The sequence below is a fragment of the Moschus berezovskii genome, chromosome 2, assembly GCF_049115385.1.
Source record: "Moschus berezovskii isolate FMDL1 chromosome 2, NW_MosBer_1.0, whole genome shotgun sequence".
NCBI lineage: Eukaryota > Metazoa > Chordata > Mammalia > Artiodactyla > Moschidae > Moschus > Moschus berezovskii.
In genome coordinates, this window is record NC_142461.1 from 14,935,925 (window position 1) to 14,960,843 (window position 24,919).

At 48.2% G+C, this 24,919-nt stretch overlaps 1 protein-coding gene across 2 annotated transcripts; it reads right to left on the bottom strand.

The window, feature by feature from the left end:
- Nucleotides 1–23,758, bottom strand: BSDC1 (BSD domain containing 1). Of its 2 annotated transcripts, none has more exons than XM_055397628.2 (11): nt 23,574–23,758; nt 23,202–23,262; nt 16,746–16,862; nt 14,523–14,690; nt 13,129–13,183; nt 11,085–11,200; nt 10,620–10,688; nt 10,371–10,449; nt 8,818–9,297; nt 2,898–3,001; nt 1–1,455 (listed from the first exon to the last, which is right to left on the bottom strand). In XM_055397628.2, exons 1-11 carry the CDS (start codon nt 23,678–23,680, stop codon nt 1,423–1,425), a joined length of 1,389 nt encoding a protein of 462 aa, XP_055253603.1. In that variant the 5' UTR covers nt 23,681–23,758; the 3' UTR covers nt 1–1,422. The 2 variants fall into 2 exon arrangements, with proteins under 2 accessions (XP_055253603.1, XP_055253604.1); XM_055397629.2 differs by lacking the exon at nt 23,574–23,758 and adding an exon at nt 23,530–23,569.
- Between the last annotated feature and the right edge of the window lie 1,161 nt (nt 23,759–24,919).

The window sequence follows — 24,919 nt, forward strand, 5'->3', positions numbered from 1 at the left end:
GTCTTTTTTTTTTTTTTTCCTTTTTCCTTATCCCGGCTACAAAATACTCTGGGGAGATACATTATAATTTAAAATATATAATATTGCACAAACAACCAAAAGGTTAATTGAACTAAAGAAATAATTACAAAGAGAAAAACCCCATCCCATGAAAAAGAAAAACAAAGATTCAGCATTCTCTCCATCCCACCCCCTCATTGAAGGTTTGAAGTGGAAGTGACCACCACTCTCTTGGCGTCCCTGACCACGATCCCTTTAAATCACTGGTGAACACACCAGATTATGTACAAGAATCACCAGAGCAGCATCGTGAAGCACCAGGGTCTCCAGGGATTCCTGGAGCCCCTCGTCCCCCCAAGAGAGGTGCAGCTTTACCAGTGTGGAGAGTGACAGCTACCAAGGCTGGCTCTGCCTTCAGGAGGAAGAGCTTTTGCAGAAGCCTGTCGAGAATCTCAAGCAGCTCACCCTCAGCGTATCCCTCCAAGAGGCAGAAGGGTTGAGGAGGAAAAGTTGGGCTTACCAGAGTTCTAAGTACTCGGCTTTGATCACTGCTCTGTACCGCTGGTAGCTGGCTTGTGTCCTAAGCTACGGGGGAGTCAAAGTGGGTGGCTGGCTGGACAAGGTACCCTGCCAGGCAACACATGGAAGTGCCTGAAGTGGCCCCCTCCCTTCTTGGGGAGGGGAAGAAGGGCAAGAGCAGACTCTTGCAGGTGGCACAGCTGGGCTAAGGACTCGGGTGCATCCGACATGAAGACGGCTTGGGAAAGGTGCTGGGGACATACCAGCCTGGACTGGGGGAAAGGAGGGAGTTTGGTCTCTAGATTCTGAACCACAAGGAGCCCTTCCAGGAATGGAAAATGCCTGGGAGGGACAGATTCCTAAGGGAGGCAAATTTCCCAGAAATGAATGCCTCTTACCCACTGGGATAGGAACCAAAGTGTGTCTGCCATCCCTGTCAAGCCAAGGGCAGGTGGCACGGCCTTCCTTGCCGGCTCATGGGTGACAGAGTGTTGTCTTGGCGTCCTCCATGAGACCGGTGGTTTAGCCTCTGTCTACACAGGCACATGGGCGAGGGCTATCCCTTGGGACTCCTCAGCAAGCGTCCCCAGGAACACTGGGTATTCAGTAGAGAAATGGAGGCTCTTCCAGTGGGGGGTGGGGTGGGGGGGAAGTTTCCTCCCCCTCAGGTCATCCTATGGTTGGCACAAGTCAGAGTTCCTGGTTTGGATTTAGTGAGCCCCTTCCCAGACGTGAGGAGAGGCCCGAAGGGCCAAGAAGGAACAACCCAGAATCTGCCGAGAGCTCTGGTTGACAGAGGCCACTTGGGGGACATTCTTAGTCAATGTCTTCCGGGGCCGGGCTGAGACAGGCGAGGGAAGTGGGAAGTGCTGTGGGTGGGGGAGCTGCTTGCTCTGGCTCCCCTCAGTCCCAGTCCTCCCACTCTACGTCTTCCAGCTGCAAAGAGGGGACAATGGAGATAATGGAGAGCACGAACACATATTTACTCCTCTGAGTCAAGTCCAGACCCAAGCTCCACCGCTGCCCCATTTCAGAATAGCCCTCCCTGCAACCCCAAGCCCCACTCTCCTGGGCTGGACCCTGGCTCCTATGAAAATGAACCACTAGCCTCAAGGAATGTCTGGGGAGCAGAGCTGCCCTCTGCCTAAGGGGTGGGTCTGATGGTTCTAGACTCAAAGGAAATGCTTCTACCAGCCAACCCTGGACACAAGGGGACAGCCTGCCTGCAAGAACCCAGTCAGTCAGTCCCTTAAGGAGAACTTGTCTCCTGCTGAGCAGAGAAGAGGCTCCAAGAGGCAGCGACCTTGGGAGTGGCACTCTGATCAGAAGCCAGTGCGGCACAGGACTAGAGGGGCTCACTGGGCCTTCACTGGGGGCTCTAGCACCCTAATCCCCTGGTATAATGGGTTATAGAATGACTCTGTTCAGGTATGTTTTATGTCAGGATTTAAAGAGCGCTACAAAGACATCAAAGCCATGAAAGCCCCGTGGCATGAGAGGGCACCATAAGCCTTCTTTCCTCTGGGTATAGTGAGGTCACAGGTGTAAAATACTCTTGTGTAGGTGACTCTGGCCCCCAGCCTTCAGTCTCCCAATATGAAAAACAAAGCCCTTCCCATCTCTCTAACCTGTTCCCTCTTTATAGTAGGCTCCCTGAGCTATGTGATCGAAGGAATCATGGGGCTGTTGTGGGACAGTTCTTGATATAACACTGATGTGAATCAGAGGTGTCGGCTGGGGCCTCAGTCCTGTCCCTTACTACCTGTGAGAGCTTTTTGCCCAGTCTCTCCTTCGTATCATTTTTCACTTGGAGAGGTAGTGAAGAATAAGAGTAACAGGGCTCTGAGTTTCTATTCTGTGGTGGTTTTAGGAACACCTATCAGTGCTCCCATGTCCCAGGCTCTGTGCCTAACGGGTACACATACATCACCTACCACAGTGTGGGAGGTTATAATGACCAATGCCATGTTTAGATGGGGCAGCAGAGGCTCAGGTCAAGTGATCACACTTGTTTTTTATCTCCAAGGCTAGGGTCTTAAGGTCCCACACCTGGTGACCATGAGTCACAAGATCTAGGGCAGGGTCTGGCATCTGAATTTTTCTGGTGGTTCCTCAGGTGATTCTGATAGGAACTAATGTGAAGAACCACCCTTATCCGCCACCCTGGAACTCAGGGGAAGCAGAGCCTGAGCCTGCTGATGACTACTGTTCAGGGCCTGAGCGGGAGGCCTTGGCTCCCTTCCCACAGCCGGCCACCTCAGATGGGAAGGGATCCATTGTGGGATCCCTTGGGACAGTAGGGCTTGGTGGAGAGAGTCCTCAGACCTGGGATCATTAGGCTTGCTTCCCTGTGGCCCACCATCAGCAGGCCCACTCACCTCACCGGAGGCATCCACTTTGGAAAGTGCCATTTGCACTTCTTCTTCAGTCATGTCCAAGTCAAAATCCTTCTCCCAGTCCTCACTGATGTCTGTGCTCGAGCCTAGAACCATGATCCACAGTGTGAAAGACGAGAAGGGGCATGTGAAGAGGCTGTAGCCGAACTCTTTAAAAGGGCCTGACAAATACACACCAAAGGGCTTACATCCTGCTATCTCTGGCTCAGTGATCCCACTTTTAGGAATTTATTTTAAGGAAAAAACCTGGATTCAGTAAAAAAAAAAAATTAACCAAAAGGATGTTCACTATAGTGCTGTTACAGTGATAAAAACTTAAAAAACCACCTAAAAGTCCTCTGCTAGGGAATTACAAAAATAAAGGGTATAGTTCTATGATGGAATGTTATGTGGCTTTTAAAGGTTAGGCTATAGAACATTTGTATGCATGGCAAAATAATCTTACACTATTAAGTGAGAAAAAGTAAGTTACTGAGTAGTGGAGAAAAACTTTGGTCCAGAAACTCCCTGGGAGCCATGAAAATCTCTCAGAAGAAATAACAATGAACCTCTTCCGTCTCAGTCACTCCATTCTACCTACACTGATCCTGCTGCTCCTGAATCATACCAGGCGCATTCCTACCGAAGGCCTTTGCAAGGACTGTTCCCTGTACCTGGAACTCTTTTTCAGATACCCACAGGCCAACTTGCTCACTTCCTTCACACCTCTGCTCATATCTGACCATCTAAGTGTGGCCTGCCCTGATCGTCCTATTTTCAGTTGCAACGCTGTCCCCCTAACTCTGCTCTGGATGGTCTTTTCCATTGTATTTACCACTTTCTAGTGTATTATATAATCAGGTTCCCTGTGCTTGTTGTCTAACAATAGAGAAACTAGAATGTGAGCTCCTGGAGGGCAGGGATCTTCTATTTTCTTATGTATTCCAAGTGACAACAAATAGTTTGTACTCAATAAACATCCATGGACTCTTTCTCTAAATCACGGGTTGGCAAACTAAGGCCTGTGGACCAAATCCAGCCTTTCATCTGCTTTTGGAAATAAAATTTTGGAACACAGCCATGGCCATTTTTTGACACATTGCCTATGATTGCTTTCATGTTGAAAAGACAGAGTTGTGAAGCTGGTACAGAAACTGTATGTCCCCCGAAGCCTAAATATTTGTGACCTTGCTCTGGACAGAAAACACTTGCTCCTCCCTGTTCTAGGTGAGTCTCACGCCTGCTAAGGTTTGACAGCCACTGCTCCATACATTCATATTTGGGTATGCCTTCTTACAAGCAATTTAAAAAAAAAAAGTACATGTGAAAGTTATTACTGAGAAGAAAATGACAAAAATAGTTCCTGTAAAAAAATACATGCAGTATGATTTCATTAAAAAAATATGCTCACAGATGCATGCACACACACAGAAAGGAAGAGCAGAATACCCATAAGAATCCAACAATCGGTATCGCTAGGTGATGAGGTCATGGGGTAATTTCTCTTTTTTTCTAAAATGATATATTACTTTGTAATCATTTTTTTTTAGAGCATCTTTAAAAAAACTAAGCTCTGATCCCCCAACAGCACCACCTGTAAATACCTTGTTTCTTCTTGTCTAGCTTGCTCCTTACCATGCACCCAGGCTCTGAGACCTCCCCAAGCCTGGGCCCCACATTCCTTATTAGGGTTCTTGCACTGTTCTCTCTAGTCACCCATCTAGCCATAAACAGTGTGGTAGTGTTTCTGGATTTCTCTGGTGGCTCAGAAGGTAAAGAATCTGCCTACAATGCAGGAGACCTAGGTTCAATCCCTGGGTTGAGAAGATCCCCTGGAAAAGGGAATGGCAACCCACTCCAGTATTCTTGCCTTAAGAATACCCATGGACAGAGGAGCCTGGCGGGCTGCAGTCCATGGGGTTGCAAAGAGTCGGACACAACTGAGTGACTAAGCACAGCACATAGTATCTCTGGACTCAAGCAAACCTGGGTAGAACCCTCTTTTTTCTACTGTGTAGTCCTGGGCAAATTATTCTGGGCTTCAGTTTATTTATACTGATAAAATAAGAATAAAACCATCCTTGTTGCAGAGGACCACCGGAGGAGCTTATTAGAAAGCAGATTCCTCCCTGCCCATTCCCCTCATTCAGATTTAGCAGGTGTAGGTGGTGGCCCAGAATTCTGGATGACTCTGTATAGATCTTGGCCTGCAGTTTGAGATACAACAGTGTTACAAATAGCAGCATCATGAAAAGTGCCTGTAACATACATCAGTTCAGTTGCTCAGTCGTGTCCGACTCTTTGAGACCCCATGGACTACAGCACGCCAGTCCTACCTGTCCATCACCAACTCCTCTTTACTCAAACTCATGTCCATTGAGTCGGTTGTAACATATATATATACAGTGGATATTCAACAAATGGACCTGTTAAAGGCTGGTCCTACAGTTAGGTAATTTTGCACATGGTCTCACAGCCAGTCAGAATCAGATCTCAGACAAAGACCCAGTTCTTCTGACTCCACATTTAAGGTTCCCGGTGCTTTCAGGACACTCTGGTGGCTCATGCCTGGTTCTCTGTCAGTGCAGGCTTCCTGCTGATTTCTCCCTTGAGAGCTGTGGCTGTGGTCATGACAGCTCTTCCTAACCTCAGGTTTCCCTCCAGGGATTTGAAACTCTCTTCAGGGCTTAAATGCTAGGGCAAACCCGTTGGTAGAAGACAGTCTCAGGTAACATTTTTGGAGCACTTCATACCTATCTCAGAGGTGGATGTGAACAGTCCCAGTTTACAGATGAGACAAAGGCTTTGAGTAGCAGAGAGGTGAATCTGGGCTTTCTCTTCCACCTGCCTCCTCCCACCCTCCTGTTCTGTCACACAACAAGAGCACTAATAAGATCGCCATTACACTGGGCATGTGGCAGAAACAATTTAAGACATCACCATGAAGTGGTGTTTTGTCTGTAAGGAATGGGGAGTTTTCAGGTGATTACTAACATCACAGTGCTGTCACTCACAGCTCATTTTATTCTGTTTAATTGGATCTTTGCTTCTCCAAAGAAGAAATGGAGGCCAAAATCCCTCCCAGGTGGTCAGTCAGTGGTGAAGCGGGGCTGTAAGCCCAAGCCTCTTTCCAGTCCACAGGGCCCGCTCCAGTCTTCCCTCCCTGCTCCCTGCTGAGGGTGCCTGAGCAGGCTAAGTCCAATCTCCTCAATCAAATGGATCTCAGCACAAAATGCAGGTGGGAAGCAGCTCTGCAATGACAGGTATCACCCTGGGACCTCAGGAGTCCCTTTGGCTTGGCCACCCCAGAGACTACTGTACCCAGAGACCAAGCTTCCTTCATGTCATCTTTGGATGTGGACACAAAAAGGAAAAGGAGTCACTCTGCCTCCAGGACAAAAAATCTATTCTTTTAAGATTTTACTCTCTCTACTCTGTTCCCACTGTCCCCTCTCAGTCCAAGACCCCAGCTTTGCCCCACTAAGTGTGAGAGATGCAGCAGAGCACACAGTTAAGAGCTTACACTGCATCTTCTCCATAATCTCATTTCTTCCAGTCTCTACCAGCATCACATTCTCCAGTAGCCCGTTTCCAAATGGAACCAATAATTCTTAAACCTTCCAACTGTGCCACTGTTATCCCCACCCTTACCCAGCTCAGATTCTATGAACCATCATTCTGGTGGTGATGACTTCCTGTATACACTTTACTTTTGTCCTTTTGAGTTCACCTGGATAAACTTAAACCCTGATTCAGTCCAACTCCCCACCTGCTCGGTGCCTGCACCTGAGCGACTGAATGTGGCGGGACAAAAGTACAACAGTGGTGACTGGTCTCTCTCAAAATTCAAGACCATTATCGCAAAAGGACCCTTCATACCATCCACAGCAACCCCACAGCACCTGCTGAGTCCACCACCTACTCTGCACTCTCCTCAAGGCGATTTCACATTATCTAAATACCTACTGGGTGGGTGATTTATCTTAGTTTCCTACCAGTAAAACAGAAAAAAAAAAGGAAAATCTCACAGCTCTCAAAGGGTTTTTGGTGAGGACTGAGTGATATGCATATCAAGTGCTCAGCATGGAGCTATATAAATATACAGGAAGTGTCCAGAGACTGGCTGGTACCTCTTACTATCTTGATCATCTCCCCAAAGCAGGGCTCTACCCCAATTTCTTCCCTGACTGAGAATCTATCAGGAAACAATGACTCTCAACTTATAGAGAAAACAGAGGCTTACAGAAGATCAGTAACATTTCTGAAGTCATATGGCTTATGAGCAAAGTTGGGATCTGAACTCAGAACTGTCTGAACCCCAGAGGCTGAGCCCTTAGCTTAGCCCCTACATGTAAAGCTCCCAGTACAGGCTGGGCATGTGATACAAGCAGCACGACCTGCTGCTTTGTGGCACCATGTCCAACTTTCTGAATTTGGCTTAAGATTTTAAGTCCTATTTTTGAGCCAATACCACCTCCCTTACTCCTCCCTCTCCTGGGAACAATACAGAGAAGTGGGCTTTGGTCACCCCCTTCAACATGCCCCATACCCTCTGCTTTTTGGACTCTGTAAGACCCTGCAGCCTGGACTTCCGCTCCCTCACCTGCACCTGCCCCAAACTTTCCAACCCGCCTATACAATGCCTGTCTCCTTGTTGAAACACCTGCTGATGCCCAGGGGTTCCTTCTTTCTCTGAACTCCTCCGGTACCAAGCTTGCCCCGTACTGCTTCGTGCTTCATCATAAAAGACTACAGCCTTTGCCCCTCCCTCCTCAATGTCTCATAAAGAGTAGGTAGGAGCTCAATGGATGACCTCACTGAATCAGAGTCAGAAGGAAAGCACTGTGTTGGAAACTAGAAATCTTGCAGTTTCCATCAGGGAGCAGAGCAGGGCAGGGTGTGAGGGACCCATTCCCATCCATGGCAGCAAGCCAGTCTCTCACTGCCAGCAGGCCAGTGCGCACCTGCTGGGCAAGCCGGGTGGCTGACTGGTGCTGAGTGTGGGCAGACAGGATGCCTGTGTGTGAGGAGCTGAGGGGAGGTCTTGCTGCTGACAATTGGCTGCCTCTGCAGAGGTATTCTGGATGTGACAAAACAAGCTGACACCAGCGCTACCACTGCTCTTTAACTGCAGGAGTTAGAGAGGCTCCCCCCAACACAAAGTCAAAGTGTCTCCTGTCTAAAATTTCACTAAGCAGATAAGAAACTAAAGCTCTGTTACTTAAGCTAGGTCACTGCAAGTTCATGAGTATTCATTTAGTTCTTCTTTAAACTGTACACATAAGCTTTATTCATGTATTTTATAATAATAATTAAAGAAGGCCTGGGGAAGTTAAATGACTTTCCTGAGGTCATCCAGGGGAGAAGACCCTTGGCAGTAATCAGTGTCACAGGAGTTCCCACCCCGAAACTGAACTGTCCAAAAGGATAGGAACTGGCACACTGAGGTAGTTAAGGGCATGGGTTTCAGGTCAGACAGACCTAGGTCTGCTATTCTCTGGCTGTGTGAATTTGAGCAAGTTACTTAACATCTGAGGCTCACTTTCTTCAACTATAAAATGAGGACAGTAATGTAGGGAAATGAGATGTAAATTAGAAATTAACAAGCTGCCCTGATAACTGAGAAATTAACTGCAAGATCACATCCTTAACCTATGATCTGACATAAATCTTATTTTGTTGACTCTAAGACTCCAATAGTTATACGATGCATCCTAAGTTCAGAGAATAATGCATGTTGGAATTGATGGAATACAGTAATAAACACTCAACCTACAGCAGCTGTCATCATTATCAGTATCACAAACGAAGGCTGTCTCTCCTAGGATCCTCACGAGGGACAAGGAGACAAGTCTGCCTTGTGAGGTGGCAGCTCTCAGCTGCCCTGCCCCCACATGCTCCCTGGGCTTTGGCCTTAACTTACCTTTTTTTCCATTGTTGGAGGGTGTAGACTTCCCACTGTCCGAGTTCAGCTCAAACACCCGTAAGTCTGTGAGGACCTCTTCCCTGAGAGTCTCTACTCTGGCTGGAGGCCGGGGCTCTGGACAGCTGGGGCGGCCAGAGGGGGTGTGGGGCTTGGACTGAGCTCGGGGTGGGGGTCCAGTCTCGCCCGTATCCACAGCCAGGTCCTGTTCCTCCAAAGATGCCTCTAGAAGCTTCTGGGACAGGTCCCTGGGCAGCGCTGGGGCCTCAGAGGCAGGGGGTGGTTTGGCAATCTGTGTCACCAGGGAGACGCTCTCACTGCTCTCCGAGGGGGTCACCTCTGCTGGAGGCTCGACGGGGGTCACCAGATTCTCTTCACAGGGGCTTCGGGGACCAGGTCCTCCTTCAGGGGATGTGGAAGGTCTGGTCACAGGAACCTTTGCCTCTTTTAGGGACGTGGGTGAAACGCCCACAAGCTCCTCTGTCAAGAGAAAGAAAGAAGAGAGTGATGTACTCTGGTCAGCCCCAAGACCATCATGGAGACCACCAGACACAGCTCAGGTCCTCAGTAAAGTCTGCTCTAGTCAAACCTATGGGCGTCTGTTTCCTCACCCCCTCGCCATGGTAATTCTGTAGGTACTCCCAGGTGGTCAAAATATCTCCTACCCGTGAGGCCTAGTACATGTCTGGTAGGCACTCAGCTTCCAGAAGTGCAGCCCAAGCTAACATGACAGCTTAGGAAGCCAAGACCTGAAAGTCAGTCAGGATGAGGTTCAGGTTGGGCTCTGCTACATCCGGGATGCATGATCTCGGGCAAGCTGCTTAACTCTCCTTTAACCTACTTGCCTCATTTGCAAAAGAGGGATAATAAAGTTGTGGTAAGGCCCATACGTGTAGAGCTCTTAGTATGGGTTGGGCATATAATATAAGCACTTAATAACTGTGCTAACATATCACACAGGTGGCTCCAACACACTCCTAATAAGCTGAGGTACCAGGCAGAGGAAGCTCAGCTCTGTCCCTAAGCCAGTGCTTCCCAAGTCTGGCTGGGCATTAACATTACCAGCAGAGCTTGTTAAAAATACAAGTCTGGGATGCCTCTAGAGATCCACTGGTTAAGACTCCATGCTTCCACTGTAGGGGGGTGTGCATGTTCGGTCCCTGGTTAGGGAATGAAGATTCCCCCCATGCCACATGCTGTGGCCAAAAATTAATTTAAAAAACTAAAAAAATATGTAAGTTTGGCCACATGCCCAAAGTCTTAGTTAGAAGAAGAAGGAAATCTGGAATTTCAGTAAGCACCCCCTACTCTGAAGTAGCTGCTCCATGGGCTGGCAACTGACACATGCAATCTCTGTACATAAACCTGGGGGCCACCAGCTGTGGTAAACACCCCCTTGTTAGCTCAGACTATCCTTGGCACCTGCGAATACTGTATTTAATTCCCTCCTCTTTCCTGAGGTGCCATGTCCCTCCAGGCTTCAGAAGGAGTGGCCCAGACAGCCCCCACAGGCAGGACTTGGTACTTGCTCATAGCCTCTCAATACCTCTTACCTTCTTCCTCCTCCCAGCCAGGTTCTTCAGAGATGCTCTGCTCTGCCCGCTGCTTCAGGGCATCCCTCCGGGCCTGCTCCTGAAAGTGGGGGAGGAGTAGATGGCCAGAAGCAGTCAGGGAACCCCCTTTCCCAGACTCTGGTTCTGACTCCAGAACTCTTGGGACCCTCTGTCCCCTTCTTCCCCCAACAAAACCCAGCCCTTACCCCAAGGCTGAGTGGAGTACCTCCCCTGGTTAGGGCAGCATACCTGCTCTAGTTGATGGACTTTATAGAAATACCGATGCCAGAATTCTGAATGGGAAACAGCTGCAGGCACCTGGAGGGAGGGGACAGTGGAGATGGGACTTCAGAAGAGGTTGTGTGGGGTCCATGGCTCCAGCCTTATCAGCCAGCTCCCAGTCATTCTGGATTTCAGAGGGTCTAAGCAGCCGAGCTGTGATTCTTACAGCACTTTCAACCGCCAGGCCCACCTTCCTGGCCCAGGAGGTAGAAGAGAACTCCCATTGGGCTTTGTGGGCCCTTCTATTTCTCACTGTGATTGCCAGAAGTCTGGTGACTTAGAATCCCCGACGTGGATTCTTGGCTTAGGAGCTGGCTGGTTAGGGTCCCCAGGGCCTCTTGCTGCTCTCTAGGCCAGAGGACTCCACAATGACTCTGGACATGACCCTCCCACCTCCCCACACCTTCAGCCAGGAGTCGGAAAGGCCCTCACCATCTTGGTGTAGAGGGCCCGGATGGAGGGGCTGCCTACAAGGAGTTCTGAGATCTCCCCCTTCTTCTCCTCCAAGCAGAACTCGGAAAGCCAGGCATCAAACAACTCTGGGGGCCCTGCAGAGGGACAGATACTGATGGTCAGTTCTGTGGGGCTGAAGAACCCCGGGCTTAGAGAACACACACCAAAGCCTGGACATGGACAATGAGGAAAGCGTAAGGTTTTTTCCAAAGCCACGTGGCCCAAGGTGGGGGATCAGGCAGGGTAAAGGGATGGGTGGGCCTGCTATCAGGGCATGGCCCCTCAGTGATCTTCGGGGGGCTGCAGTCTCCTCTCTCTCTGGGGCCTGCGTGGTTTGCGGCTCACTACACTTGGCTACTGAAGCCTCTCCTCTCTGCAACACCTGCTCCTAGGTCACCAGTGACGCCATGCTGCCAGACCCAATGGCAGCTTCTCTGTCCGTGGTCATGCGACCATCCTACAGCTTCTGCCCTGGGAGTCACTACCTTCCTCTTGAAGCCCTCCTCTCTCCTGGCTTCTCATTCTTGCTGTATTTCCTCCCGCTGCTCTAGCAGTTCCATCTGAGGCTTCGGTGGGCTCCTCCTTCTCCTTTCCTTATCTCTTCTCATTCTCCATTTTCTCCCAAGATGACCTCCACTAAACCACGAGTTTTAACCTCCAACAGTTCCTCAGTTTGGCAGCTGAGGCTACCTTTCTGGGCTCCAGATCCAGAGGTCCAGGTGCCAGGACACATCTGCCTGCACAGATTCTGCAGATACAGCGTCTGCTCACCTTCTTCCCTCCCGCACCTGTCCCACCCAGCCATCCACCGGAGCCCTGGGGGCCCTCCCGGGCGCCTCCCTTTTGCAGTCACTCTGGGTTCTAGTTCCTCAGCGTCTCTTACATGCACACCTTCCTCTGCAGTCTACCCGGCCCTTCCCTGGTTCTGGCTTCACCTCTGACATGAGGATTCCTACCCAGCTTCCGAACTGGTCTTCCTGTCTTGTCTCTCCCTATTTCATCCATAACAAAACACTGCCTGAAGGCTTTTTTATAAAATGCAAAATCTGATCACATCAGGTCTTAAGACTCTTCAACAGTTCACTACAGTATGGCTTTTTAGACTATGGTCCAAGGATAGGCTTCAAAGGGTTAAAGAACTCCCATACTGCAACTATAATTCTATTGAAAGAAGGCTCATGATTTTCAATAAAGTTTTAATGGACTTTGTGACTCAAAAAAAGGTTAAGACCCACTACCGTGAGTCTTTCCGGACAAATTCCAACTTCGTAGTCTGGCACCCAAAGCCCTGCAGTCCAGCGCCCCTGGCGGCTCCCACTGCCTCATTTCCTCCCATATACTCTCCGTCTGGTATTCTCGAATGCCGAGGTTTTTCTAGACCTTCAAATGTCCTGCTGTCATGCTTCAACACTGTTCCCCCACTTCTACAAGTAAAGTTAGTTTACTTCTAATTCACTGTTAAAACCTCAATTCAGGTGTCACATCCTAGGTTTCCCAGGCTGGGTTATGTGCCATCCTCTGGGTTCCCACTGCTCCCCTCTTTCTGTGGAAGCAGTCATTCCATCTCTAGTTATCTTTGCTTTATTCTGTTTCTCTCTCCTAAAGGAAGGCAGGCTCCTGGAGGTCTGGACAGGGTTGATTCAGAGTTCCACTCATTTCTGGTATCTAGTTCCCAGTCTAGACACCAGTTCCCCTCTCTAGATGTGGGGCTTGCTGTACACCAGGAGCTCAGCAAACAGGCCAGAGGGAAGGCAGGCAGGGCAGCAGGGCTGGGAAGGAGCCTGACTGAAGATAAGGGATGAGAGGAGCAAAGCCTCTGTAAATGGGGATGAAGACAGTCTGCGTTCAGGGAGGAAAGGCAACCATCAACCCATCCCATCAGATGCAGGGTTCAAAGGAGCCCCAGCTCTGGTCCTTTACACAGAGGATGCCTTGCCACTGCTACAGAGACAAACAGGGCATACAATCCAGATCCCCGTGGCCTCCGTGCCCAGCAAGCCTGCCCCCCACCACTACCCCTCACCATCTGGTTCATTGCAGTAGGTTGCTGGGTCTGACTGCAGGCTATAGAGGCGAGCCTATAAAACAAAAGAGAAGAAGAGAAACTCTGGGGTGCTGGGGACAGAAAGCAATGCCTCTCTGCCAATCAACCATGACCCAGCTTCTCCCCTGTTGGCTACCATACCAACAGGGCACTTGGTAATTAACAGTGTGGGTTATGAGTGGAGCACTGAGCTAGGAATCTAAAACTGGGGCTCCTAGAAGAATGGTCTTTCACCCAGTATTCCACCCCTGGAAACTAAGAAAATAAAGTAAGCAGGCTACAAAATCATACATATAAAATAGTTTTGAATTATATGATATACAAAAAACATTAGTGCAAATATATTAATAAAGTCCAAAATCAACTGGCAAATTTTGAAATATTTAACTCAAGTTAAAACAATTCATCAAGAATTTCTTAATTTCACAGCCAGTCTGCCAAATGAACTGCAAGCTGTGCTCCCATTAGGGCCACAGGAGTCGCGAACTTTAGCTGGTACATGGAAAGCCCCTCCTTCCTTCCTCGTTATTACAGGAAGCATGTGTGGGTTGCATCAGAACTTTAGCAAGTGACTTTGGTTGATTCACTGTTAGAATTTAAAATTCTGTAATTAAAAAAATTTCACAATCCACTTAAATGTGTACTAAATGGTGGTGCTAATACTAGTGCTGAAAAACATGCTTGAAAAATCATGTTTGGGGTGGAAATTCAATGTGGTAAAATGCTGGCCAAACTGCTGTGACACCACATCATGAATGTGGGAGAAAATACTCCAGGGAATGTGAGAAATAATGGTGAGAAAATAAAACGCAGTAGAAATACACTACTGTCGTTGATATAATTGCTCTGAAGACATACTCCTCCTGTACATTTATTCCAATTGAAAGTTAGTCTTAAACAACACACATGTGGAACTCATGCCTATAAAGATGCTCTCGAGCACTCCTTGTTATGGACAAAAGCTGAAAGGAATCAAAATGTGCAACACTAGAGAAATGACTGAGTAAATTATGCTATATATACCTGCAGGAATTTGAAGACATTAAAAATGATGGTGATAAGGAAAGATGCTAACAGTTATAAATTTTTAAAAAGTGGGTTAAAAAATTGCATATATAAAGTGCTTTTCTGTTAAAAAGAAAAACCCAAACTATCTTCACCAGTGTTCGTGAGCAAAAAGAAATGGGAGGTTATACACCAAGGAGAAATCAGTGGTTCTCTTTGAGTGATGGGATAATGGGTTTAGAAATAATTATCTTCTTGCTTATTGGTATTCTCCAACTTAATTATATACACGTATTTATTTCTTAAGAACATGTACTGCTTTTGTGAGCTCAGGTTGGAAGCTAGAACCCGGGGCTGCTAGTGAATACCTTGGTGCCATCATAGGGCTCAGCCGTGCCAGAAGGTGTGCCCATCAGGGTGATGACGTCGCAGTCGATAGTTTTGTCTGGTGAGGGAGCAAAGGTATCGGAGATCACCCCCAAGAAGTCAGACAGCCCTTTCTTCATTTTCTCTGTCGCTCCAGAGGAGCCTTCAGTCTGCAGAGAGAAGCCAAAAGAGGAAGTAAGTGGCTTAGGAGCAGGCTGCGATCTGGGGTATGGGGTGGAGAGGGGTGAAGCATAGGGGTCAAAGTGTACTATGTAGGGGGACCAGGGAAATGTTCACAACGGTTTACCCCATCTCTGGGGCTGGAGACAGAGAGAGGGGCAGCCAGGGTCCCTACCCTCCAGATGGGGGTACAGATTAGGGCCGCAGTAGGCCTGTGTAGGTCAGAGCAGAGCTCCTTGACTGGCTATTTCACCAAAATTTCAAGGCCAGTCAAGCTGATCAAAGACTGACAGAAGAGGATCCATGGCACAGACATTCAGCCAGCAGGGAAAAGGACTCAGAGGGAGAGAGATGGGAAAGGTACCAGCTTTCGGGTCAATCTGGGATTTGAATCCCAGCTCTACTACTTATTAGTAATGAGACCTAAACCTCTTAGAATCTGTTTCCTTATCTATAAAATGCAGATAAATATACTTCCTGCAGGGGGTTACTTTGGAGATTTTTTAAGCGATAAGGCATGCACAATGTCTGGCACATAGCAAACATTTAATAACTAGCAGTACTGTAATATTACAATCTCATCATCATCACTGCTCAGGAGCTATTTTGTATGAAAGGTTGAGGAAATATGGGCAGGATGAGCACAGCCAGCCTTGCCTAGAGACAAGCCTGGGACCAGCTGAGGGCCCATGCATGGACCCTCTAGAAGGGGCAAGTGGGGCACCCATCTGGAGCCACGCTGGTCAGAACGCCCTTGAGCAAGAAGGGACGGTGTGCTGAGAGACAGGACCAGGCTCCGCAAACCTTGCAGCAAAGTGTCATATTTACTTCCGATGAGGCTGCCCAGGCATTTTAAACCTTGAGCCTATCAACTGTGCCTGGCGCATGTTGGCACAGGTATATAATTGTATTTGTTGAATGAAAAAAGGAATAAATAAATGAAGGAAACAAGTCGTGTCTCTGCTACTGGCTGTACGTGCAGCAGTTCAGCTGGGTGACTACTTGTCATTCATGCTCATCAGTGGCTGTGGTCAGCAGGCAGACAGTATTTTCTAAGATTCAACAAAAGAAGCTTAGCTAAAAACACTCCACAATATGTTTTTCATAACATGGCCTCTAATTACAAGGCAACTGATTCCGCTGGTGATCAAAGAAACTGAAGTCTGTTCCACTACTAAAGGGGAAGTTGTAATACAAAACCAGTACCCTATACTTCCTCAGAAATTTGAGACCTGCGGGGGTATCTCTGACCATATATAATTTTCACTTTTCATGTTGACTTGAGAATCTAACTCCTATCTCAGAGAATTCCAGTGCACATCTCTGACTGGTAAAACCTGGACCAGTAAAAATTCAAGTTGGCAAACACTTTTTGGAGGTAGTGTAGTGTAGTAGTTCTACAGTAGCTATTAAAAGGTCTAAAACTATATTCATCTTATATCCTTTTCAATACCTTATTTGGAAGAAAATATTAAAGGCAAAGATTAAGCCATCAGAATGTTCACTGTAGCTCTGCTTACAATATTGGAAAAAACTGAAACAGGAAACTAGGAACTGGTCAAATCCACATAACAGAATACCTCGCCGTGGGTCCCTGGTGGCTCAATGGTGAAGACTGCCTGCCAATGCAGGAGACACAGGTTCAATCTCTGGTCCGGGAAAATTCCACATGTGGTGGGGCACCTAAGCAGAGCACCGCAACTCCTGAGCCTATGCTCCAGAGCCTGGGAGCAGCAACTACTGAAGCCCGCACGCCCCAGAGCCTGTGCTCCTCGACAAGAGAAGTCACCATAGTGAGAAGCCCAGGCACCACAGCTAGCAAGTAGTCCCCGCTCGCTGCCACTAGAGAAAAGCCTGAGCAGCAGCGAAGACCCAGCACAGTCAAAAAGAAAAATGAATAAATAAAATGTCAGAGAAAAAAAGGATCCAATGCCATATCTGATGTTGTAGAACCGGGTCTGCAATGATTAATTAAAACAGTAGGTTATGAAACACGGCGTTCAGGCTGCAGGGGCAGTCCCTGGGAGGGTGGCGGTGGTACTCACGGTCAGCTTCTCCTTGACCACGCTGGCGGTGGCTGCAATGGTGCAGGCCGTGTCATGCTGCACCACCTGGGTGAACTCTGTCAGGTCGCGCTTCATGAACTCCAGGGCTTCGGAGGACTAAGGGCAGACAGAAAGGGATGACAGCTGGCAGCTCCGCCACCCTTTGTTTCTGTTTCCTGCGCTTCAGTACCAGACAGAAACACGGAAAACAATGGACATGGGAAGCCTGGGCTCAGAAACAATGCTTACTTGTCCCAATTCCACGACCTGGGATTACTCAACAGCAGAGAGTACAGAACTTCCTGCTGCTCTGAGAACAGGGGACTGAGCTCAGTCCAGGCACTTATAAGCTCTGTGGCCAGGAGGAACGCTCATCAAGTCCTCGGTTTTCTCCTAGGTAACGAGGGAGGTGGACTAGAGCAGTGGTTCTCATGAGCAGACTGGGCTAGGGGGTACATGTAGTCTGAAAACAAGACAGACTTTGTATCATGTCGCTATGCTGTTAAGCCATGACCTTTGTTTCAATGTCAAACATGAAGAGAAAGGATTTTTTTTTAATCAAAGAAAAGTGTTCTCTATTTTTACTTCTTTGTTACAAGGAAATTCAGTTGAAATACGAGACAGCAGGTGAAATTACTTGTGTGAAAGGTTTCACAAACAGGCTGTATTGGTAACAGCAATAGTTTAGAAAGCTTTTATGAGCAATTTTTGACAAAACCAGTAAAAAGGTGTGTCATTTTTCTATACTCAACAAAAGCGGTGTTAAGAGAAATATTGGATCAGATTCTCTCCTAGACTGCCTCTGTTCTACCATTTCAAAGCTCTATTCATCCACAGAGCTCCTTTGGGCAGAACTGATACTTGCTTCTGTCGGACAGTTTGCCTCTGACTCTGCACTCAGACCTGGTGGGTGACAGCAGCCCCTCAGCTCTTGTCCAAGTCTTACCTTGTCTTCATCCTCACCCATTCTAAGACATCTTCTTGGACTACCTCTGCGCTCACTTCTGCAAGCCCTTTCATTTTATAAGGGATAGTTATCTGCATTTTCAAAAGTGTCTCTTTGAGTGTTCTGGTGATTTTTTTCTTTGGGGAAGGGTCTGCCTCATTCTCATCAGCCTGGGAAGTCTCATCTATCAGCCAAAGGCTTCTCTGCGAGTGGGAATGCTTCCATTTCAGATCTGGGACTCCTTACCTGGACTGGAAGAGTCATTTATTAATTCTCTCTCCATGCACACCACCACCACCTTAGTCCAGGCTAACCTGCTCTTTCACCTGAACTCTTCTCCCAGGTTGCAGGAAAGTGAAATTCGCTCAGTTGTGTCCAACTCTTTGCAACCCCATGGAATTCTCCAGGCCAGAATACTGGAGTGGGTAGCCTTTCCCTTCTCCAGGGGACCTTCCCAACCCAGGGATTGAACCCAGGTCTCCTGCATTGCAGGCAGATTCTTTACCAGCTGAGCCACAAGGGAAGCCCAAGAATACTGGAGTGGGCAGCCTACCCCTTCTCCAGGGGATCTTCCCAACCTAGGAATTGAACCAGGGTCTCCTGCAAATTGCCAACATCCGCTGGATCATCGAAAAAGCAAGAGAGTTCCAGAAAAACATCTATTTCTGCTTTACTGACTATGCCAAAGCTTTTGACTGTGTGGATCACAATAAACTGGAAAATTCTTGAAGAGATGGGAATACCAAACCACCTGACCTGCCTCTTGAGAAACCTATATGCAGGTCAGGAAGCAACAGTTAGAACTGGACATGGAACAACAGACTGGTTCCAAACAGGAAAAGGAGTACATCAAAGCTGTATATTGTCACCCTGCTTAGTTAACTTATATGCAGAGTACATCATGAGAAATGCTGGGCTGGAAGAAGCACAAGCTGGAATCAAGATTGCCGGGAGAAATATCAATAACCTCAGATGACACCACCCTTATGGCAGAAAGTGAAGAGGAACTAAAAAGCCTCTTGATGAAAGTGAAAGAGGAGAGTGAAAAGGTTGGCTTGAAGTTCAACATTCAGAAAACAAAGATTATGGCACCTAGTCCCATCACTTCATAGAAATGAAATGGAAATAGATGGGGAAACAGTGGATACAGTGTCAGACTTTATTTTTTGGGGCTCCAAAATCACGGCAGATGCTGATTGCAGCCATGAAATTAAAAGACGCTTACTCCTTGGAAGGAAAGTTATGACCAACCTAGACAGCATATCAAAAAGCAGAGACATTACTTTGCCAACAAAGGTCCGTCTAGTCAAGGCTATGGTTTTTCCAGTGGTCATGTATGGATGTGAGAGTTGGACTGTGAAGAAAAATGAGCACCCAAGAATTGATGCTTTTGAACTGTGGTGTTGGAGAAGACTCTTGAGAGTCCCTTGGACTGCAAGGAGATCCAACCAGTTCATCCTAAAGGAGATCAGTTCTGGGTGTTCATTGGAAGGACTGATGCTAAAGCTGAAACTCCAATACTTTGGCCACCTCATGCGAAGAGTTGACTCATTGGAAAAGACTCTGATGCTGGGAGGGATTGGGGGACGGAGGAGAAGGGGACTAAAGAGGATGAAATGGCTGGATGGCATCACCGACTCAAGGCATATGAGTTTGGGTGAATTCCGGGAGTTGGTGATGGACAGGGAGGCCTGGCGTGCTGCGAGTCATGGGGTTGCAAAGAGTTGGACACGACTGAGTGACTGAACTGAACTCCTGCATTGCAGGCGGATTCTTTACCAACTGAGCTATGAGGGAAGCCCCCCAGGTGGCACAAGATGCCTGTAATATCTTTTCCTCATGGCAACAGAGGGAGCTCTGTAAGTCAGAGCAGACCAAGATGCCCCTGCTTTACAGTCTTCAGTGGTTACATGGTATCCAATGGCAAGTATGAGAGTATAAAATCTTTCCCTTCGCTTACAAGGTCCACATAATCTTGTCTCTGGGAGACTCACCCACTATGACCCTCACTGGTCCACCTGGTCATGCTCAGAATTTCCAAAATATTAGTATCTTTCCTACTTCAGGGTGTCTGAATACATCATTCCCTCTCCTTGACACATAGTTCTAACTGTTCAAAACAAGCGAACAAACACAATGAACAAACTCCCTCAGCTGGATAACTCCTGTTCCTCTTTTAGAGCTGTGCCTACATGTCACTCCCCTGGGGAGCTTCCCTGATGCCACCTCGGACCAGGCTGGCTCTTCTGCTCATGGCACCTGCATGAGCAGGTTCTCTTCTTTAACATTTCCTCTACTTTAGATTTCTGATTACCTGTTCAGTATCTATCTTCCTGGGTAAACAGCGAGTTCTGTGAACACAAAGCCTTTGTTTTTTATTCACTGATACTCTCCCAGTGTCTGACATAGAGCCTGGCATAGAGTTAGACTGGCATGTACCAGGGCAGTTTTAATTATTAACCATTTACATGATTATCTGATGAATGGCTGTCTCCCTCACTTGACTGTGAGCTCTGAGGGGACCAAGATGAAGAGACATGGTGCCAGCCCACTGGAAGGTCACAGTTTCCTGGGGAAAATGCTCACATAACAGTGCTGAGGTGCAAGGGCAGAGCAGTGACCAGTGTATTGTGGGAAGGCTGGAGCGACTTGGTGAAGGGAAGCCTGGACGGAGCCTTAAAGAATAAGCAGGAGTTACTAAGGAAGCCTGGGCGTGGTGGCACCTGGAGTTTACTGAAGCCTACAAGCATTTCGGTCCTAGGAGAAATGAAAATAAAGAGCAAAGAAGAAGTGGTGAGGGAGAAACCTTGAGAGGGTGACCACGGAGGGCCTGGTCAGCCCTGCTGGTGACGGGGAACTACCAAAGTCTGAAGGAGGTAAGAAATGATGAGATCTGTGTTTTTGACACGTCACTCCTAAGACTGGGAAGGACGACAGGTTCAAGACTTGAGTAGAGTAGAAATGGAGGAAGACCAGTCAGGAGGCTGTTGCAATAGTCCAGGAGAGAAAACAGAAGAATATGAATAAGGACAGCCCTGGTAAGGATGTCAGGATGGAATTGGTTCAAGAAATGTATGGCAAAAAAGATGGATTTGGTGATTAAAGAGATGTGTTGACTGAGGGAAACAGAGTCAGGAAGAGCGACCGGCAACCAATCTAAGTTACTGGGTGGTTGCAGTGCTGCTAGCCAAGGGAGGAAATGCTGAAGGGGGAGCAAGTTTAGAGAGAAGCTGTATAGCTATATGTATATATTCTACAGTCTATATATAGTACTCTACAGAAGCTATATAGTATCTGTAGTGACTGGGGGATATTTGGTCAATTGTCCAGCAGGAGCTCTTCTCAAATACTAAAGCTCCAAGGAAAGGACTAGGAGTCACCCTAAAATGAAAATGGAAGAGCTCACCCAGGAAGAGTCCACCGAGTGAACAGAGCGAGGCACTGAGGACCAGGCTCCTCAAACACCCCCCTGAAGAGGCAGGCAGAGGCAGAGGGACACACGAGGCCGGGAAGCCCGCAGAAGCAGGTGGAGAACTGAGAGAGAATCACGCCACGAAAGCCAAGGGAGTAGACTTTCAGGAAAGAGAGAGCGACCGCTAGTGTAGCAAGCAGCAGAAAGGTCCAGGAAGATAAGGGCTGAAAAACATCCACTGGATTTGGCAAGTGGGAGGTGAAGCTGAGTGTTTATAAAGATAAGTCTATATGTAGTGGCTTCAGGGGTGGGGAGGGAATCAAGAGACATGATGTTGTTGACTTCAAATTTTAAAAAGGAGGAGGTGAGGCTGTCACCTCGAAGTAAAAAAGGAAGAGGTTGGACAGGGAATGTGAGGGGAGAGTTAGGTTTGGGGAAAGTTACTGAAGGCAAGGGGAGGAGCAAATATGAGACTGGAAACACTTGCTAGGGTAGAGGGTGGAGGCTGAGAGGCCCAAGACCAGGCCCAGATGAGTTTGGGGAATCCGTGGTAGAGGCAAAGAGCAATGTAACTTTTCTCACCAGTGTTCATGGGCAAGTGCGAGCACACACACGCGCGCACACACACACACAATAGGAGGAAGTAAGAGGAAGAGGAATGCAGATTATAGCACCATCTCAAAGCTGTGGTTTCTGGGGCAGTGTACGGTATGGGATGCAACAAAATTGAGGGGGGCTGGGAACTGAGTGGTCCAGACGCACCCAGGATAGTGAGGGAAGGAAAGCACTGAAAGACCAAGAACAAAATTAATAGAAAATGGTAGCCGGTATTTAAGAGGTTTCCCCATCACTCTCAGTACTTTTAAAAAAAAGGTACTTATTTAATGCTTATTGTGCGCTAGATACTGTTTTGGTGCTTTGCATATATCATCATTTAATGACAACAATTCTGTCAGGTAGGTGTTATTAGTATTCCCACTTTACAGATGAGGAACTGGGGCTTTAGGAGGTTAAATAACTTGCCAAAGTTCATTTAAGTGTAGTAAATTAAGTCCTTTCTTTTCAAATGGGGAATTGTCAAAGGCAGAAACAATACCCACTCCCTCTGCTTCAAATGAGAGAACAAAGACAGAAGGCTAATCAACTACCTATTTTTCGTGTTATGGGAAGACCAACCTTGACAGTAATACATAGGAGGCCCTCACACAACATTTGCTAAATGAATGTCAGACTCTCCTTCCAGAAGACTGTTCAACAAGGAGCAAGCTACTCTGGGGTCTCGTCTATTAGAACTCAGTTTGAAATTCTCCTTCAACTTCAAACTCAGTTTGAAATGGAGTCTTCATTAACAACATAAACAGCTCAGGCCATTCTCAGATTTTCTGGGCTGTAGCTGAAAGGCTAGTATGCAGACCAGGCAAGGATAAAAATGCTCACAGAGTAGAGCATTGATTTAACTGAAGCCAGAAGCCTCCTGGAGTTGCCCTGAAGCAGGACTCACCCCAGATGCTTGAGGTAAATGGTAATTAACATTTTCCAGAATTCAGATGAGTTGGTTTTGACAAACCAGCACGTTAGGAAACAGGAACACACAGTGGCGTTGTCCACGGGCAGAGCCAAGCCTCACTCACCCCACAGGGATTGTGGTCTCCTCACTAGACCATGAGTTTGGGGAGGCCCACGACTGCATCTGTTGGGCTGATGTCGGTATCCTGAGGACCAGAGTCAAGAGTGCTGGCTATGGAATACACTCTACTATTTGCATGACTAAAGAAGTAAGTTTCTATCGCTAGAATCCTTTTCCTTCAAGGCCTAGATCAAATGTTCTCTCTTTTACGAAACTGAATTTCCCAAGTGGGAATACACCACTCTTTCGCACGAATTCCGACGACACGGTCGCTCCAGTCTTTAAGACCATCTTTGTTTCACTGTATGTAGACTCACACTGGTCTGAGTCGGGGGTCTGTCCTCGCAGAGGGCCCAAGTCAGCCTGGTCCCCAAGGGCCGGAACCCACAAGGTTCAGCGGGACAGGCGCGGAACAGGGTGCGGGGAGGTGGTTTGGGACCCTACCGTTGGAAGGGCGCTGGCCCAGCTTACCTTCTCCTTGACTGCCTGGTAGCTCTGCTGCAGCCAGCTCCGCCACCATCCCACGTCCTCCCTGTGGAAGACAGACACATCTGGCGGCCCCGCGGTGCGACTCTCGCCCGCGCAAGGATCGGGTCTCAGTTCCCCTCTCAGATGTGGCCCGTGGGCTGGGGCATCGCAAGCCGCTTCCCCACCCCCTCGAGCTACGACTCCACCCCGCCCATTCAGCTCCGTTCAGGCCCGCGCTGGCCTCCCGTTCCCCCGGGGGACCCTTGCCCAGCACCCCAGCCCTGGGGAGAATTCGGGGCCCAACGCCCGGAGAACTGGATGACGGGCTCACCCTTCCGCCATCTTGCCCGCATGACATCACCACTATTTACTGACCTTTGACTTCCGACACGGCACCGCCCCCTCAAGCACCACCCCGGAGCGCGCGGCCCAATCCCCGAGCCGACATCGTCCTCAGCCCCATCTCCGGCCGGCTCCATCATTAGACTCCGCCTCCTTAAACTCGGTACCGGCTCGGTCCAGGGTTCGGACTTAAAACTCCGCTCCCGAAAGCTCGGTCCAATCCTCACTCAGGATTGTCTCCAGGCCCCACCCCAAATTTTAGCCCCGCCCCCACAACATCGAACCCCTGTCGGTATCCGGTGACATCGGATACGGTGGCCGCTTTGGGTCAAGATCGGCCGTGTGGTTGGGGGCTCGGATTGTAATCCGGGTAGAGGGGGGCAGGGAGCGAGCCAGCCTGGAGCTCGAACGTCTGTATCCCCGAGCGCAGAGCTAGGACCGCCCCCCTTTATGAAACCTGCCGCGTAGCAGCAGCCTGGGGTCTCTTCGGGCTAATTGAGCAAGCGCAGTCCGTGGAGCTCTGGGCGGGGGTTTGGAGGAAAATTCAGAGATGTCTTGGATGCAACCTCTGGGGGAGGCGCTCTCAGGAGATTGGGGAGACAGGCACATTTAGTTAGCTCAATTCTTGGCAACCCAGCTCAAAACTACGTGAACTGGATGTGGTCTGGAGAAATCCGGAGACAGTCTGAAGGAGAAAGATTGTGTGAAGGTTGAGTCTGGAGTTGAAAGATTGTGTGTGTGTCTGGAGGAGGAAGATTTTGTGTGTGTGTGTGTGTGTGTGTGTGTGGTGACTTTAGGAATGCTCTTACGGCCTTATCTGCTACCTGCCTGCATCTGCGCCCTCATACTTTGGCCTAGATTCCATCCTCTCTTTAATTTTTAAAATTTTTACTGGAGTATCGTTGATTTGTAATTTTGTGTTAGTTTCTGCTGTACAGCAAAGTGAATAGGTTATACATTTGTGTTCAGTTGCTCAGTCGTGTGACCCCATGGAATGTAGCCTGCCAGGGTGTTCTGTCCATGGAATTTTCCAGGCAAGAATGGGCTGGGATCCAACCCACATCTCTTGGGTCTCCTGCACTGGCTGGTGGATTCCTTACCATTATGCCACCTGGAAGACCCCATATATACAATATATATCCACTCTTTTTTGGATTCTTCTCCTACATGGATCATTTCAGAGTACCGAGTAGAGTTCCCCGTGCTCTTCAGTAGGTGCCTAGATAGTTTTCTATCCATTGTCTCTTGTCTATGGGTGTAAATATAATAATTCTTTCCCCCCACTCCATTTTGTTTCCCTTTTTACGAGATTATTTCTGTCATCATGCATGCTGTTACTTTTCCCATCTTAATAGCAAGCAAACAAAAAACTAACCCTC